The 19010-nt window shown below is 38.9% G+C and overlaps 1 protein-coding gene across 1 annotated transcript in view; it reads right to left on the bottom strand.

The window, feature by feature from the left end:
* EYS (eyes shut homolog) overlaps nt 1-19010 on the bottom strand; it is a 956188-nt gene that overhangs the window by 699662 nt on the left and 237516 nt on the right. Inside the window, exons 12-13 of the mRNA XM_067294141.1 lie at nt 10873-10986; nt 9093-9215 (exon numbers count right to left, since the gene is read on the bottom strand). Of these exons, the coding sequence (XP_067150242.1) occupies nt 9093-9215; nt 10873-10986 (237 nt within the window). The remainder of the gene's footprint in view (nt 1-9092; nt 9216-10872; nt 10987-19010) is intronic.

The following is a 19010-nucleotide window of genomic DNA, read 5'->3' as shown; positions in this document are numbered from 1 at the left end:
AGCTCATCCTGGAAGCCATCTCCAAGCATGTGGAGGACAAGAAAGTGATCAGGAGTAGTCAGCAGGGCTTCACCAAGGGGAAATCATGCTTAACCAACCTGATAGCCTTCTATGATGGAATGACTGGCTGGGTAGATGAGGGGAGAGCAGTGGATGTTGTCTACCTAGACTTCAGCAAGGCTTTTGACACTGTCTCCCATAACATCCTCATAGACAAGCTCAGGAAGTGTGGGCTGGATGAGTGGACAGTGAGGTGGATTGAGAACTGGCTGAATGGCAGAGCTCAGAGGGTTGTGATCAGCGGCGCAGAGTCTAGTTGGAGGCCTGTAGCTAGCAGTGTCCCCCAGGGGTCAGGACTGGGTCCAGTCTTGTTCAACTTCTTCATCAATGACCTGGATGAAGGGACAGAGTCCACCCTCAGCAAGTTTGCTGACGATACAAAACTGGGAGGAGTGGCTGATACCCCAGAGGGCTGTGCTGCCATTCAGAGAGACTTGGACAGGCTGGAGAGCTGGGCGGAGAGGAACCTCCTGAAGTTCAACAAAGGGAAGTGCAGGGTCCTGCACCTGGGGAGGAACAACCCCAGGCACCAGTACAGGTTGGGGGTTGACCTGCTGGAAAGCAGCTCTGCAGAGAAGGACCTGGGAGTGCTGGTGGACACCAAGTTAAGCATGAGGCAGCAATGTGCCCTTGTGGCCAAACCACCATTGTGGCTCTGCAGTCCAGTATGTAGGGCATTGCCACTGTTCATATCTGGCCACAGGCTCTGCATCAGGCTAACAACAGTGGCCTCAGGAGTTGTCTCAGCCTACCTGGAGTTTTGTTTTAGCTTGTTGATCTGTAATGACAATTGCCTAATGGTTGGGTGGATCCTGCCTCATTTGTTTGGAGGCAAATTTGAGGGGAAAAAATGCTTAGTTTTGTACAATTGTGTGACACAATGCTTACGGTTAATAATATTGATGTAGATAGGAATAACAAGTAGTTAGGCTGTAGAGAATGAACTACGTGTGACCCTAGAATAGGGATGCAGTGTAAAGGGGAGAGGAGGTCAGAGGCCCTAAAGGTGTGTGTGTAGGATGTTACTGGGGACTCCAAGGCTGTTAACAGCTCACCTGTGGACAGTTACTGATAGCAGTGCAAACACAGGAGCTTGGCAAAAACAGTTTTAGGGGTAACAAAATAGACAAAGAAAAGTACTTAACATATGTAAAATGTCTCACATACAGTAAAATCAGAACTTATGTTGATTTGCAGACCTGAGAAAGTGTAAAGCGTGTTAGAAAACATATAAAATGACCCCAGGCTCCTTGGGTAAAGAGAAAGAAATCATCTACATCGATATCACACACCTCCTGGCACAGAAGAGGAAGAGCCCCCGTCCTTTGCTTCCCACTCTGTCAGGAGAAGAACTCAGGGAGCAGGTGAGTCACTGCAGCCTCTCATCCTTTCTCCTTGGGGAAGACTGGTGCCATCAACCTTAGGACCTTTAGGACCAACCCATAGGAGCTCTGAGTACCAGTATCACTATAACTGGACTGATAAAAGCTGTTTTTTTTGGTTATACAGTTAAAACTTATAATTACACTAACAATAAATTTACATATAAGTGTTTTCTTCTTTTTGTCCAAAAAGATTCTAACGGTGTCATTACAGATACCCATATTCCCCCAGAGGAAACAATATGGTCTAGCTCTCCAAAATGGCTGCACCAACAGATCTAGTGATGCCTTTTAGCCTTACCATATAAGCAACGGGACCTTGACTGAGTTGTGTTGAAAGAAGCAGGGAAATACATGCTTCCACAGGCCTCTGCATATGAAACTGGCTAGGATGCTAGATGTGCCAATAATTATTTGTATTTGGACAGCCATGACTAGCAGATTTCAGGAAAGGAAGAACACAAGAGGGAAAAATGAACTGGTTTCACACTGAAACATGCTCCCCCTCCCCCCCCCCCACAAAAAGAAAAAAATCTGGAGAAAGAAAAAGGCTGAAAAGTAAAGAAGAAAAAAGTCAAACGCTTGGACGTGCTCCTGAAGATGGCACCAAATATGGCTACCAGTTAGCATGGTCATTCTAAAATTGATAGTATCATGCCTTTTCTAGTATGGCACTGCCAAAAAAGAGGCAGGTAAATTATTTCACTTGTAAAAAGCACAGCCCAGTATATACTGGGAAATATCATTTAGTATCAAAACCTCTGGTACAATCTTATTGGTTTAGTTGGCATTGATAAGACAGTATTGAATACCAGATTTTGTCCAAGACCAATTAATATATTTTTTACAGAAGAGGAGCTGTCTGCTAGAATAAACCCAGAAGAAGCCATTCTTCTGTAAGATGCCCCTGCCATTTCCCAAATTTAGTAACAGAACACCAATGAGGGATAGAAAATGTGCCCTGGGCAAGTTGGCTGGAGATGGATTTTCTTACATATTACTGATAGCTTATGTCATAACTTAAAATTGATTTCTAACAGGTTAATTGAGGCAGTTATAATAAAAATGCTGATGCAGTTTGAAATTCTCTCTTATTATCAATATATTAATTTTACAGGTGCACCCAGAAGTAAAAATGGTCCTTACTGTACTGGCATATTAATATTCATACTATGATGTCATCCATGACTTCAAATGTTTATAATATAAATAGAAAACAAATGCAAAGAAAAGGACAGAAAAGAAGGAGTTTATAGCAAAAGCATGAAGTTAAGGAAAGTTTAGATAAATTCCCACAGTAACTCAGGAAGATATAAGAATTTTCAGCCATGTTTTCCAGAGCCCTGCCGTTGTGCTTTAGTCACAATATGAGCTTTTCTAGAGATGATTGCTTTCCATTTTTGATTTGATAAGGGCCTTCCAGCAACCTACAACATTTTTTTTCTATTGAAAAATAAGCCTCTTCATTTTAAAAGATTAGGTTCCTATTTATCTAAAATAAATTAAATCCACATTCACGCCCAGAAAGATATTCATGCATGTTCTAAATACATTACACTATGCATGACAATTGGCATCACTATTGAAAAAAAACTTTACATCTAAAATAAAGGGGATAAACTGAAATACGAAAATAATCTCATAACACCTCTGGTAGAGCAATGATAAAGAAAATCCCATATAAACTAATTAAATTTTTGATTGAAGAATTAACATACCTTTTTCTCAGATGGTTCCAACTGTTACTATTCACTATTACTATAATTTTAACAAATCATGCTTAGTATTCGCAGATGAGATATCAGAGAAATGCACCATTTGTTTTCTTATAAAAAAAGAGACTTTGGTTAATTTCTAGCTGACTGGAAAAACATTGCTATTGAACCATAATTGATTTGTTTTTCTTTCATGCAACTCAATACTTTTTTGTGTATTATTTTACCAAAATGTTTACTTAATGTAGTTCATAGCGTGATGAAACCAGACTTTTCTGCACTCCACTAATCTTTTCTCCCACTCTGTGTTCTAACCTGAATTCATCCCCGGGGAAGCAGGTATACTTAAATATTAAGCATGATAAAAAACTTCCTCTAATAACCACAAGAATATACATTGAACACATTTCCACATCTGGATAAATCCTGTTTATTTTAGGGAACGTTTAGTTTGTAGAGCTAGTTGTGGGAAGCCTGCTCCAGGCAACCAGCCTTCTGGAGAGCCTTTGGAAGCCGGCAGCTCGGCAGCGCCATAGTGGTGCAGTGGGGGGAATGCCAGCCTTGGGCTGGCAGTGAGTCAGAGCTGCTGGCCAGGAGTCAGCAGCATGCTCCAGTCCCTCTTAAGTCTCCTGTTTCCAGATTTTAGGGTGGTTTGAAAAACCCTAGCCCTCTAACCAGAGATTGGAAGCAGGAATGTTATTTATATGAACTCAGTCCTTAGGGAACATAGAGAAAAGAATACCGGGCTTTTGGCCTGCTTCTGTAAGGGCCAGGAATGTGGAACAATAATCTGATGCATGAGATGCATGCAAGACTCAGTATATATGACTGACTCAAAAGATGGGCAAACACCAATATATTTCTGACACTGATTCTTTCCTTTGAATCACTGAGGACAGGACTGGAGATGGTTCACATGCAACTGAAGATGAAGTGATGCAATAGTTTTAAACTGTGCAATGGTTCTGACATTAACCAAAAACATCCAAAAAACTGCATAAAATAGAGCAGCTGTAGCAGGCTCTCTGAAAATGAACCTTAGAAAACCTTAGAAAGCAAACACACTGGAAAAGATTTTTGAAAGCACCAAAAAAAAGGCATCACCCTTTTCAGTTTGCCTCATGATGGAATGAGGGGAGCTGGTGGACACTGCACAGCCTTTTGTAATCCTGGTTTACAAACACTCAGTGTTGCAGGAACCACTTGTTTAGCTACAATAGCTTCTACAGGATTCCCACAGCTCCTAGTATGGCACATACCAGAGAAAAATATATAGGTTTTATCTTCAGGAAGCTTATTAGAAAGACTAGAAAGTTTATTTATACTGCTGTGTAAAGCCTACAGACTTGTTTAAATCAACATATGACTGATGGCGAATTTTGACAGTTGGTATATACTATCTCATGATAATCATGAACGAGAGACAGCCAAAGCCTAAAACGAGGATCATGTTGCACATATTTTATAAAACAAGACAAAGAATTGATATGGCCCATGATCGAAATGAGGAAGTCAGATTAAGCATCTCATGCATGTAAATTACAACAAAATTCAGTGCCAAATCCTACAGCTACCTGATGGAAACATAACAATTACTCTTAACTATAGTATGACTGGTGGATATATGTGATGAGTAAAATAAATAATAAATTTCCTGAATTATAAATATTAGTGCTATTCAGGGGCCAGTTAACAATGAAAATGGTCAGTAGCTTACACCTCATAAAATTAGTTCCTCCATCTGTATCACTGGCAAATTCCACACCAACCTCCCTGACTTTGTGTTTGATTCAAGGTATCTTCAAGTACTTAAGGTAGTAAAGGTGTAACAGTATTCAGTATTAAAATTCCCTAGTTGCGATATCTTCAGTTTCTGATAATGCCCAGAGTTATCAGAATCCAGATGTGCCGAGCATCTAAGCCTTGCCAGATTTGTCAATATGGACAGCCTCTACCTATCTCAACAGCCAGGTGCTCATGAAACCCCTCTCACTGACCAAACTGAACAAAACATGGTGAGGGAATGAGGCAGTGCTGCCATGTGCCCAGTAGCTCTCCATACTATGGGATTATTATAGTGAGCTGGTGTACATTGAATCCCGCCAAGAGGGCAGCTGAGAGCAAGCTTTGACATAATACAGAGATAAAGGCCTTTCTTTGCCTTCCTCGGGAATTGCTCCCCTTTGATTAGCTTGCTGAGAGTAAAGTAACCTTGAGGCACTGGCTCCCAAAGCTCCCAGAGCTGAGGCACTTCTGATTTTAACAACAAAGACTTCACGCGGTAGCAGAAGCTGCAAGCAAGCTCCCTGCTCCTCCCAGGATGCTCGGGTTGTCCTTGCGTTCTTGCCGTCCTGCTGGCTCTCACCATTGAGCGAGAGCCGCCCTTGCGCCCAGGCTGCCGTGCTGCCCGGCAGTGACCCCGCCGAGCCGGGGCCGCGCCACAGCTCCCTGGGAAGGACGGAGCCCTCCAGCTCGGTGGTGCTCCCCTCCGCTCAGACGGGCCACTTTCTCCTTCCCATCCAGCACTGCCTTCTTAACACAGAGTACGTTCATACATTGCACATGCACAAACACACCAAGGAGTTATCGCATCCATCACGGTGCTAGTGAACTGCAAGACAAGCAAGCGTCTAGGCCTAATACAGTTTTTGAACCAGTTTGGATGCTGAAGCAAAACTTAATTTAGAAATGCCATTTAACACACTGCATTTGAAAAAACTGAAAAAAAAAAAAAGACTATTTCTACACACTTACAGGGCTTTTCCAGATTTCACTTCTTTGATGAAGTCTCCTGAGAAAACTTGGAGACATGGTCCACAGGGCGTTACCAGATCAGTTGAGGAGCTTTCTAACTTGTGCTTCGTCAGAGCTAACTGTAGTAGCCCAGGCAACACGACCTTTGCCCTTCCCAGCGGGCGGCGGCGGGCCGGGCGCTGCCGTGGCCGTGCCGGGGCTCAGGACTTGTCTGGCTGGTTTGAGCGCCTGCGCCGGGGCCCCGGGGCTGCTGCTGCCCTGCTCCAGCGCCAGCGCCAGCGCCGGGCCGGGCCGGGCCGGGCCCCTCTGGGGAGGGGGTGACACCCCCGGCAGTCACTGCCTGGCAAACAATAGCCCTTTGTGTGCGCGGGGCGGGGCGGGGCCGCTGTCACACTGCCGCTGGCAGCCCCGGCCAGGGAGGCGGCCTGGGGTGGGGGGGGGGGGCGGGGAGGGGGGTGAGGGAGACCCCCGTGCACCCAAGGCTGAGGAGGAAGCCTTCGCTGTGAACATCACATTCCTCGTGAGAAGCCTGCAGGATGCAGGTGACTAATGCATAAACACCCACTGCTTCCTCGGAAGATCGAAACTGTCGACCTTCGGAGCCCCAGGAACATTGGCAGGGGGAGCGTAACACCAGGGAAAAGGGGTAGACATGAGCAAGCGTCTCTTGTATAACAATTTTGACTGTATTGTTAATGAGGCTTTTCTGTATTAATTACATAATACGGGTTACTTGACTGCTTAAACATTAACTGGACCAGCAATACATTCTTCTATATATAGCATGTTTCCTTTTGCCCTTAAAAAGATTTTGAGTGAAGTGCTGTCATTGTGGCAAAATGCTCCAGGGATGTTTACATCAGAAGTAGTGGAACATGAATAGTACCATAGGTGAACAGTCAGACAAAATTCAACCAGCTGCAAGGTACTGAAGTCTGCAGTAAATCCTATATCAAATCAGCATACTGGTAGATATCATTCTTTTACCATTGTTCCTTTTTCTTGGAAGATATAAGCTCAAATACTCAGTATTTGGCATCAGAGACTTTTTTTTCTTGAGAGGATGAAGCGGTTGTTGGAAGGCCTGGAGATAGTGGACTTGATATCCACAGTGGTTGTGCATATATTATGCAAAGAGCATGTGCACAGATGAAAGTATTCAATGTAATCAGGAAGACCCTTATCCCCACTTCCACTTTGGCCATTTTTTGTCTGATCAAGTCAATCACTGCACTGGCTGATTTGTTTTCTTGTGGGAGCTCTCCTGTCTCAGAGAAAAGCCAATATGAAGTGAGATCAATAGCACATGAATTGTGAAAAACCCCTCATGCAGAGGAAAAAAGGCATAAAATGGAGCTTTTAATAATGTATTATTATCCAGTCATATGAGCACTCTATGACTTCCATGTGGGCCTCAAGGTATCCATTAAAATCTGCCCATAAGTCACTGGAACTCTATTTTGTTGTTGACAAAGCCTGACTCCTTTTTGTCTTGGAACGGTGTATCTGGAAATTCAAGGATCAGATATATTATTGGCAAAATGTTTGCACCAGTGTGACTCTAGGATAAAGTGTTCCTCCTAAGGAGAACATACCATGTTCCAGACTGCTCTGGGGAGACCCACGCTTCAATTTATCCTTACAGGTTCTGTAATGTGGATCCCATCATATCCCAAAGTAGGATAGCTGTACTTTCAAAGGAACAGCTTTTCCTGCAGTCCTTAATTAAAACTGGGTTTTAGGAACCTGCTATAGATTTTTCCATTTTGATCCAGGCAATGTTTTTTAAGTTCATTTTTAAGTTCATTCTTTTAAAAGTTTATTAAAGATGTTCCTGTTAATATGAACAAATACTTTGTGACTACCTCCATTATTTTCATGATTAACACAAACTAGATATACACTATATAAACTCATGACAGCAAAGCCAGTTATCAAAGAAAAATTAAAAGGAGAAATAAAAAAATAAAAGGAGAATACAATCTTATAGAAAACAGAGCACACCTCAGTTTTGCAATATTGAATAATACTAGAATATGTTGGCAAGAATTAAGCAAGATCACAGACATCTGTGGGAATTGTAACTATTATCACTTTCACAGATTCTAAATTTTTGTGTATCATCTTACATTACTTATGTCCCATCTGCCTATTTTAACCATCAACAAAACACATATGAACTGCTCCAAAACCAGCTGTCACTGGTGTTACTATCAATCTGAAATGCTTTATTTTCTTCTAACTTAATTTTGCCTCCTAGTCTTTCACCGCTCTGCCCATTTCTTCTGCACCCTCCATTCCTCCACATGGATCTCTTTCATTTTTTCTTCCTGCTCCATTGGTCACCACTGATTTTGAGCTCTCTGTACATACCTGTTTGGATTCTTACACGATGCCCACTAACCTTGCAGGATTTCTGAGACTGCCCAGCAAATGGTGAATGATTAAGAATTTTTGCTGCTACTACTCATCTTCCTATTACTTCTCATGACTAATGCTATTCCATTTGCTGCTCTGAAACAGCAACTGATCCAGTCCCTGACATCACAGCATATTAGTTGTTAAGATGACATATTTTTTGAGACAGTTTTATTGATTTTCCCATGAACCCATTAGCTGCTTCTGGCATAGAGTACTGTCATGAAGACTTGCTCCTGATGCAAGAGCAATTTTCTTCGACCTGGTAGCCACACAAATAATTGGGCAATTTACAAGCTGTTTATCATAAGGATGTGCTGGCATCTTTTGGGAAGAGAACGAAGTGTCCTGTTGCTAAATTTGTATTCTCATTTCTATCTGAATCACAAAAAAAGCATGGTTGTGATATGATCCTCTGGAGAAAAACACCAACTACAGCTATCATTGTTCAGCTAGGAAAATTTTGAGAGGATATTTTTCAGAAACCAGATATTTTCTCACCTTTTTTTAGGCAAAATATAGTTTTTTTTCCCATGAATTAATCAAACAGAATACACAGTACTTTCACTTTCCATCATAGGAGTAAGGAAATTAGAGCAGATTATCAATAGCACAGAACACTGAAATGAGCTGAATTTATTTTTGTCGACACTAAAACACAGAACAAAATGCAATCAGGAAGAGTTTATTTGCTTTAATTTCAGAAAAGGAAATAAAATTTTAACTCTTTAATGTTTTATCCAGATTTAAAAAAAAATCTTACCAGTGAATCCTGGAGGACAGACACAACTGTAGTCTGCAACCAGGTCTAAACAAGTTGAATTGCTTTTACAGAAGCCATAAATGCACTCATCAAAGTTGATTTCACAGTTCAGTCCTTCAAATCCTTGGTTGGAAAAAACAGAGAGTTCTGCATTATTCAACTACACCTGCACCTTCCTTTCTATAGCATGTGGTTGGGTCTTTTTTCTAAATAATAAATTGTTATCAATTTACTCTTGTAAGAAAATTATCTTGAAGTCTTATCTTTCTAAAAGCTTTTTTTGGTCTATCAATAAAAAACCACATCTGACCATCAAATATATTTTTAAAAGAGCTAATAATTGAAAGAACAAATTTAGGATTCAGTATTTACATCAAAAAAGTTGAACCTTTTGTTCAGCAGAGACTATGCATCTATGTATCTAAGAATCTATGTATCTTCTGCCACTGTACACGTTTTGAGAACATTACAGAAGAACGTAAGTTGTGCTTGCATTTATCCATCTGATTATAGTTTTAAAAATCATCTCTCTAAAAGTTACTTCTCCATTTTTTCTCTCTTTGTTTCTCTCATATTAGTGATTTTTAGCAAACTAAGAAGTATAAAAGGTTTCTTAAACTTGAGATTGATGAAGAATGTCCGCTCCAGTATCTGACATTTTATGCTCTTGTAAATGTATTCTAATTGCTGGTCATGCTACAAAATGACTGTTATTAGTGCTGTCACAGGCCATGGCTGCAGGAAGACCATGACTAATGTTAAGCTATCAGCACCCTCAGTGCAAGGCATATTCTCATAATTTCTCAAACTGACCATGGAACCAATTTCCACTGATCCCCAAGTCATAAAACTTTGGAATTACCCTGAGTTCATTAATAATGTATATAGTAACAGTTCTTATTTGCAATCAGAGTTTAATGAGACCCATATCTCACAAGTAACAAGTAAACCACAAAATTATCAATGTGGATGCCAAGATTTGTTTTTCTAACTCAAGTGATATAAGTTAGTCAAGCAGAGTAAACAGCAAAATGATCTTTTCCAAGCTTAATTTTCAACTGCCTTCCAATACCTGTTTTGGCTTTTAATTTAAACTAACTAATGATGGAGGCTGTACTTACAAGAGTTATTTGTAGCAATTTCTTCTTTAATGATGAGTTTCTAAAGATATCATAATCATTAGAATGCTTGTACTGATATATAAAATATTATAAGCTATGAAATCAACACACTACCAGTCCATACGTACAAAATAGTATTGTTTAGGATTAAAAACAAGGAAGTATAAGAAAGTTTAAAATGCAGAAACACACTACCAGATTATAAACCACAATCTTGACTCTTCTTTTTTACTAAAAATAGTTGAAAGAATCATAAAAAATATTCAGAAGGAACCCATTCATGAAAGTATCTCAGAAAGACCCTGTACATTTAAATCATTTAAAGCACTTCAGCTTTTCCTTGAACTACTTTTTCCTGGAGACCAAGGGAAACCAAGTGCTTTCCTCACTCATTCAGGCATTGTTAAAATCGTGAATATTTTCTGAGCTAAAAGTAGCACTTACAAACATATCTGTCTCCATTCTTTATGAGAGTGTTTGTTTTATTTGGTGCCTTGATGGACAAAGATGCAAATGAGACTTCGGAAAGAATAATTTATTTTCTTAGAAGAGAAATTTTAACAATGGTTTTGAAGACTGTCAAGAAGATGTTTTGCAGACTGCAGGCAATTTTGCAAATTGTCACAAATAATAAAAATAAATTATTTTGAACAACTTACCTTCAGGGCAAAAACAAACATAGCTGTTGATATCATTCTGACAGACAGCACCATTCAAGCAGGGAGCTGAATCACATTCATTCCTTTCTATTTCACAATAGTGGCCTGAAAAACCTACAAAGAAAACAAGATAATCTTTGGTTTTCTTTATCTTTATGTGTGCTACTAACATGAAACTTTTATTCCAAATGCTCTTTTGTAATTAAAACCAACAGACAGTAGAATGGAGACTCTGCTGCATGCGGAAACTGGAAGTCAGAATTCCTGTATTTTATTAATGAAAAATTAAATTTCACACATTTCTTATTTAATATTAAAAATACATATCTTTATTCCTGGAATAATAGCAATAGAACCATTTTCAATAGTATTGCAAAAGTTTCATTGATACTAGAAAGACATTCAGTTCACTTGGCCTTAAGAACATACTGCAGTTTGACACCCAGAAACTGGGAAGACATTCATAGCTGTATGCAAATAATATACATATTTTCAAGCATTCTGCTTGTATTAGACTCACTTTAATATTTTTATGATACCTTTTGTGAATTTTGCTATGTTAATATAAGAGACAGTTCATCAATTATATCTGTTCCATTGTCTGGTGCTTTCAACTGTGGCGAGGAGGAGTAAAAAAATACAGAGTCTGCATGAGGCATGACAAATATATGCCATACAACATCTCAGATCTTCACCATGTGTAAATTATATAGCTTAAATAAAATACATGAGGATGCTGTACATTGTTAAAAGAAGGAAAATAGACATCATTAAACAAAATCCAAAGACAAACCTGCAAGAGGAATAGGCAACTTGATTTTCTCAGTTTTTAGGTGTACTTTGACATGTAACTTTGTTCTGTGTTCATTCCAAATATTGCTACTGATCTTTGCACAACCGTTAGCACATTCCATTGAAGAGTGCCACTCAATAAAGTTGCTACTCCTGCTCAAGGCATTATTTTTAAAGCATTACATAAATAATGGGTAGAACTAGATTAGTAATCTATGCACACCTCAAAAGCATTTACATATATATATATATGAATATATATAATTTTGACATTGAGTTCTGCAGCTAATTTTTAACATACGGTTGATATAAACTTAGTGACTACAAGCAAGCTGTTTCACAGTTTGATGAAAAGAAGGAAATAAATCATGTCTTCTTTGCTACTAAAATTAAAAAAATAATAATTTCCATGTATGCAATGAAAGTGTTCCAAATGTTTTTCTTCTTTTCATCTATTCAGTTTCTTTCCATGTACCTTAAGGTAATTTTTCGAATGGAGAAAAAGCATTCTTTTTATATTAGGTTCTCAGGGCATGAATTGTGAAAGATGTATAATGAAGGCATGCCCCACACCTCTAAACAGATGTATATTTATGAAAAGCAAAAATTGACCAATTTAAGTATTTTCTGTAAAAAATATTTTAAAACTAGCAAATAAAACTAAATCAATAAATTAAAACAATTCTATACGTTAGGTGTTGGGGCCCTTGCAGTGCTTCACAACAATAATCTGTGAGGATCCCTGCGGCTATGTGAATTGTCCTTGAGCATTCCTAGACCATTACAGAAGGGGAAGATAAGTAGTGGTAAATAAGTAAAGGAAGGGGCTGACAAGCCCCTCCACGTGAACAGCAACTTTGCACCGATCGTGTATTCGCTTTAGGCGCGTGAACAGAGACTGTAAACCAATCATATTAAGGCAAACGCCGCGTACTTCATAGCAGCTAACCAATCATAGTGGCCAAGGCGCCGCGTGCCTGCATGCCACGACTGCACAAACATATATAAGATGGGCAAATTGCTGAATAAAGTTGGAATTGAATCTGCATTCTGTGACTGCGTATGATTCTTTCCCGCTACTCCCGCGGACCGCGACAGTTAGGAAAGACAAATAATTTTATGTCTTTCCTTCCTTTTTTTATGTCAGTTTTTAATGTCTCTAGAACCTTATTTTATTTAGAAAACAAATTCAAAAGCCTTCAGAATCATGATGAAATGTCAGTCTATGATGTATTTGTGAATACCAGAAAATAAAATTTGTATTGAGTTGTTGTTGATAGTTGTGTCAGCAAAATAACAACAAGTGCAGATAAATAATGGAGTATCCCAGTGTGATCAATGTGTGAGTTCTTTTCTCTCTTTCTTGCAGAATTTATTTATGAATTCTAATACAAGATTGGGGTCTGACACAAGGTACACAGCCCAACCTGCAGAGAATACAAGGGAAGGCAGATATCAGACATGCTTTCAAAGAATCGAGTTTTCAGTCTTGTCTTACACTGAATACACACAAATTTTTTTAGAAGGTACCATACAATTACTACTATTTAGATTATTATCATTTTCATTGCATTAAATCAGAGATCTCCAAAACTGTAGTGCTAGGTATCATATATTTCCCCTGATGCTACCTGACTATCAAAGAACATGTACATAATCTGTCTAGAGTAATTTATATGTTCATGGTAGGGTCCAAAGCATGCACATTAACATCAGGTAAACTGTAATTCCTGTGTTACTTTTACAGAGGGTAAAATTTACCAGCATTGCTAGCCATACTGATATATTTTGAAATGACTCATTGTTACTTTTTGAGAGGGTACATTATTAAACATTAAAAATGATCTTTTTTATCCAGGGAATAGATTTTGGGTTAAGAGCACATGATGTTATAAATTCATTGTTATATATTCCACTATAGAATGACGAGCAGTGCTGTTCAGGTTGGAGTATTGTTATGGTTGAACCAGGAAACTCCACACTGTCCCTTTCAGGTTAGTTTTTTGTCATTCTGTTGTCCTGTGAACTGGTCTCAGTAGCCTGGACATCCTCTGTAGGCCTAAGTTCCAATGAGCTTTATTTTCCCACCATTTTAGTATTTGATAACACACTTCATTTTGCAAAAAGTGAAAGTATCATAATATTATTATAGAGCATTCAAATCCCGAATTAAATTTGTCGAAGTTAGCTTTCACTTTACTAATCAAGTTTGCTCATTAATGTTACGTATATTCATACCTATCCTTACTGCATTTGACTTTATATAATATTATATTTTAAATGTAGCCCTTAAGCCCATATTTAGGATCAAAACTAAACTAAGATCTGAAATATCTGGACGCAACTTTGCTCCCAGGAAGAGGTACAGCATGGGAGCAAACTTAAGATTGTGTTAACCCTTCATGCAGGCTCAAATACGTATCCATGTCCAGTTCATTTCACTTGAATGTAGACAAGCTTTCTCACACGCAGACCCCTCTAAATGTCTTGTTTCAATATCAATATTGGCATCCTGGTTACCTTTTCTGAAGAGTGAAAAATTTACAGCAAGATAGTATGTGATAAGGACTGCCAAGCTACAGGGGCCACCAATGTAGATGCTTGCAACATGGACCATGAAAAATACGCAATGTTCCAGCATGAACAGTGCTGCTTGTTCACTTAGTACTGTGATGTAAACACAAAATCCTATCTGTGACACCATCCACACAACCGCGAACTGACATAAAAGATACATCTTCTCCTACCCTAGCCTCTCTCTTTGACCATCAGGATCCAGAAGAACATCACTGGGACCAGGTGCCCTTTACTCCCACCTCCCAGCTCCCCATACTTGTTTTTGATAGACTTAAGATCTCCCTTGGCGGTAATGTTGCCACAACAGGGATGCAAAATGGATGAGCAGCAAGGGTAGTTATGAGTATGAAGGCCAGGCAAGCCTTGACAGTTTCTGCATCGTCTTGGATTCAGGCTCTTGGTAAGCAACAGAAGCCCCCCAGGACAGCAAGTCTGACTGGCAGATGTGTCCGTCCTGCAGAAGGTAGTCTCCACAACTAATACTCATCACTTTTTCTTAGTGTCAACACAAGGACTAGGCTCAGCTGGCCCAAATGCTTTCCACAAAGAACTTGCCTCCTCACCTGTTACCAGGGCCTTATATCAAGGGAGAGTCTTCTTCCTTTTGCCAAAAGTCATAAGCCTCCAGCCTCCTCCATAGTGGAGTCTCCAATCTGTATTGATTTGAGTGTAGCCTCTATCAGTCCTTTATTCCTTGCAACATGAGTTTTGGGCTCTGGTCTCTGCAAAGAAGCTGTTGATCTCCTGCGTTTCCTCCTTGATATGTCATAGTCTGCTCGCCTCCTTCCTCAGCTCCTTCCTCAGTCAGCTTGGTGCCTCCGCCACAGCACCCTTCCCTAGGCAAGGCTGCTGCTGTGCTCCAGCCTCCAGTCTCAGGGGGGTGCACCACGCACTCCTGGCAGCACCTGCTCTAACTTGTTCTTTAAAATGTCTAGTTACAAAGATGAGAGTGAGTGGAAGCAATTGTGGTAGTTTGTCACTCACTGGCAGTTCTGTTGTGTTTTAACTGCAGGAGATCTCTGTGCCTCTGCCCCCACTGAAAATTACTGTGCAGGTACAGTGTGCTTGCTGTCCCTATGTGTTGTGGCACTGGGCTTGTCATCACTGCCCATGCTTAATTCAAGAAGAAAATAACTCGGAAAGATTTTACCAAGGTGATCCTGGATAAAGTTTTTTGGGGACAGGGTCCACTGTCCCTATATAACAGTAGCCTCTGTGTTCACTATTCCCACAGGTTTTCTTTAAATTATGCTTCCTTACCTCAGTAAACCCTTCTGTCTTATTCTCAGGAGATGTGGAAAATAACTGATTTCCCTTCTCTTTGTAGCTTTTTACATATCTTGACTTTTTAAAATATCATGACTGATGTTTCCAGCCAGTCTTCTGTCTGTAGCTTAAGAAAAAAAGAAATAAACATTTTCTTCTGCATTTCTTCATAGGTCTCACTCGTTAGATCTCTGATGGGTCAGGCTCCTGTCTTTTCTGTTCCTGTACTCATGTATAATACAGCATTCCCACTCAGACCGTGACATACAGTCTGTACTTATATATCACATGTCTCAGAACAATATTTGTTACTTTTTTGCAACTACGTGATATTTGTGAATCATGTCCAGCTCGAATCACCCTATGGCTCCCAAATGCCCCCCTGCAGAACTACAATCTAAATAGTTGTTTTGGATTTTTAATTGCGCAGTTTATTCCTGCATATGTATAGTCTTTGCATTTACTTCTATTTTTAGAAGATTGGTGTGATCCTTCATGAAATTATATAACTCATAAAAGAAAAAAAGAGTGTTACAAATTCTCTGTAACTGCTTGAAAGAGCCCAACAAACGCTGACATTCTCTTGTGAAGTATTTTTTCTGTAATTGTATGGTACTGCTGACTGATGCTGTTTTGAGATCTTCCAAAACACAGATCATTTTTTGCTGAACTGAGGCCTTGCCAGTCATTGTTTAATTTATGATTGTGTGGCTGATTATTTCTAAGTGTTGTGTTTTGAATATTCCATACTGACTCACTTTTTATTTTAGGCCATTTCTCTCATTTTTCATAACAACTTTGTGTTTTGCCAGGAATAGAGCTTTGAAAAGCACAAAGTTAAACCCATTTAAACTGCTAAAATTGGGGATCATATCTGACATTGTTAAAATGTTTGATGATCTAATTGCCAAGACACGTCATATTAACACTTGACCATTGTGGGGGAAAGAACAATGAAAGAAAGTCAGAACAACCAAATATCCCAGTTCATTCATAGTCACAAGTGATTTTATATGTAAGCACTAATATTAGGAAGTGAGTGTTTTCAAACCACTTCTAATAATGATCATTACCTGTAAACAAACACAGCAGTCAACACATGACCAATATGTCCAGTTTCCACAAAGCTGAAGAGTCTGCGGCTCCTTAGGATGACAGGCCATGAACAGGTCTGTCAACATCAACAGTAGCAACTCTGAAATTGTATTTTTTTTCCTGAAGATCCTGTTTTTTTCAAAATTATGTAGCTACAGAAGAGCTTGCATATGCTCCCAACTGGGATAATTTGGCAACTGAGCTACATTCTATTCAAAAAGTCTGATTATTTATTTGAGCTAACTTTAAACTTCCTAGGCCTGATATAGATGGCCCACAGCATAGCTATAGCAGCTCACTCCTCTTTATGGGATAGCTGTTTATATGGAGTGCCTACACAAGTGGTGCAACCCAGGCTGAGCTCTGTGCTGTGCTAAGAGTTCGCAGTTCACCGAGTTTAATGATATCCTCATCTCACAGGCAGTCACTTTTACTTCCAAGGCTAGTCCTACCCAATCTGACTCTCTTCCTCTTAGAAATACGTAAACGGCAACTTGCCTAGTCTGATTTGTGTCAGCTGATGAGCTCATGTCAAAAGAAAGTGGAAATTAATAAATAAGACGGAAGAATGAGATTAACTGATGTTGAAAAAGACATTTTGAGAGTTCAGAATCTTATAAACTAGTACATTTAACAGCAATGTACTTAAATATAACTCTTCCACAGGATATCCAAATGCAGAATTGCGTATTTGTTTATTCCTTACCATTTTATGATCAGAATGGTACTTTGGGACCATTTTTACAGCCAGTGTGTAAAAAAAAACCCTCATGTAAGCTGATAGGTGACAGCAATTTTATCTGTGCAATAACTGAAACATGCTCAAGTGCTCATCCTGTATATTTTATATTCTGTACACTAAGAATATTTTCTGGAAAAAAATCTTTAAAAAAAAAAATCTGAGATTAGAATCAGCTCACAGGACACTAAGAGGGTTCTGTGGTTTCAAATCTGCAATGGAAACATGACACAGTGAATTAAGAGTAACATCCATTTTATATAACCTAATTTCCAAATGAGTGAAGACATGTGAACTGGTTCTTCATAGTTTAAACACAAACATGCATTTACCAATGTATTGTAAGGTTAAATATTATGAAAATGAAAAATTACTAATTACTAATTACTATAAATCCTTAATTAATAAATTCTAATACACTACATAGAGGAATTATCACATGTTTAGCTGTTCTTTAATTAATACAGAATTATTTCTTTAATTTATTGTAAACTGGGAGCTTTAAAGAACAGATCAGAGTCCCAGGGAAATTTTTGGTTGTTTATCTTTCACAAGACTCATCAAAATTTCCTAATTTAAAAGTCCAGAACAGTAAAATTGGAGGTACATGCAGTAAAATGGTGACATGCCAAAATTTCGTATTAGAAATTTTGTTACAACATCACGTTGACACTGCAGAAACTGCAAAACTCTGAGACCAGAGCCTTTCTCAGAGTAACAATGAGAAAAATGCGTCCATCGTAAGCAGCAAATAGGTAACTTCAGTGTTTTGTTATCTGTATCTGACTGCTTTGCAGTTGCACAGTGATTCAGGAGGAATTCAAAAAAGATAACTCGCACCAGCTTCAGACAGTAGGATAAATGTTCAAAAAGTTAGATTGTTAAAGACAGGTAGGAGTCCTCTATTCACTCCTTCTATAGATATACTGCTTTCTGAAGTGGTGTTTCAAAAATATTGTCTTATGAGACTGGTAGAAAACAGAGATCCAATGCCTGATTTCTCAAGTTCTTCTTCCTCTAAGATGTGTTATATTGTATTTATTGATAGGTAGAACAAAGCATTATTTCTCTGCCAAGTTTATGTTTAGTATCTTTTGCATTTCCCCATGCATCTTCTATGAAGTTTGGCCTATGAAGTTTGGTCATTTTCCATGTGGTAGGCTTGAAATGAGGAGAAATAGACATTTTACCATTTATTCTCTTAAACTGGAATATTATGAACTATTAACTGTGAACTATTTTTGCAGCAACTTCTTGCTGCTTTGCTGCCCTGCTAAGAGGAAGTTAAGAATTTCTTGATGTCATGGAGCAAAAGAGGAAAGATGGGAAAAAGAACTGTAAAGAATGAATTCTGATAATTTCTTATCTTCTGCAGTAGCAGCAATTGCCTTTTATCCTGTGTCCAACAAAGAGAGGTCCCCCTCTCTTTGATTGAAGAGAAGGCAGTCTCCTTCCTTCAGAATGGAGAAAATACCAAAGATAAAGGAAGAATTAAAAATATCAGTCAGAGAAGCAAAATGAGATTTTCTTAGAAATGCAATAAAAAGATTGACATATCTGGAATATCATCCTTGTATAAGCAGATAATGGCTTGGAATGAATATGGACATTGGACAGGTACTAACAATATTTACAGCAAGAGAAGTCACTATGGTAACTGTTTTATTTA

This window comes from Apteryx mantelli, chromosome 3, assembly GCF_036417845.1.
Source record: "Apteryx mantelli isolate bAptMan1 chromosome 3, bAptMan1.hap1, whole genome shotgun sequence".
Lineage (NCBI taxonomy): Eukaryota > Metazoa > Chordata > Aves > Apterygiformes > Apterygidae > Apteryx > Apteryx mantelli.
The sequence above is the reverse complement of the archived record's forward strand: the minus strand, read 5'-3'. Positions and strand labels throughout refer to the sequence as shown.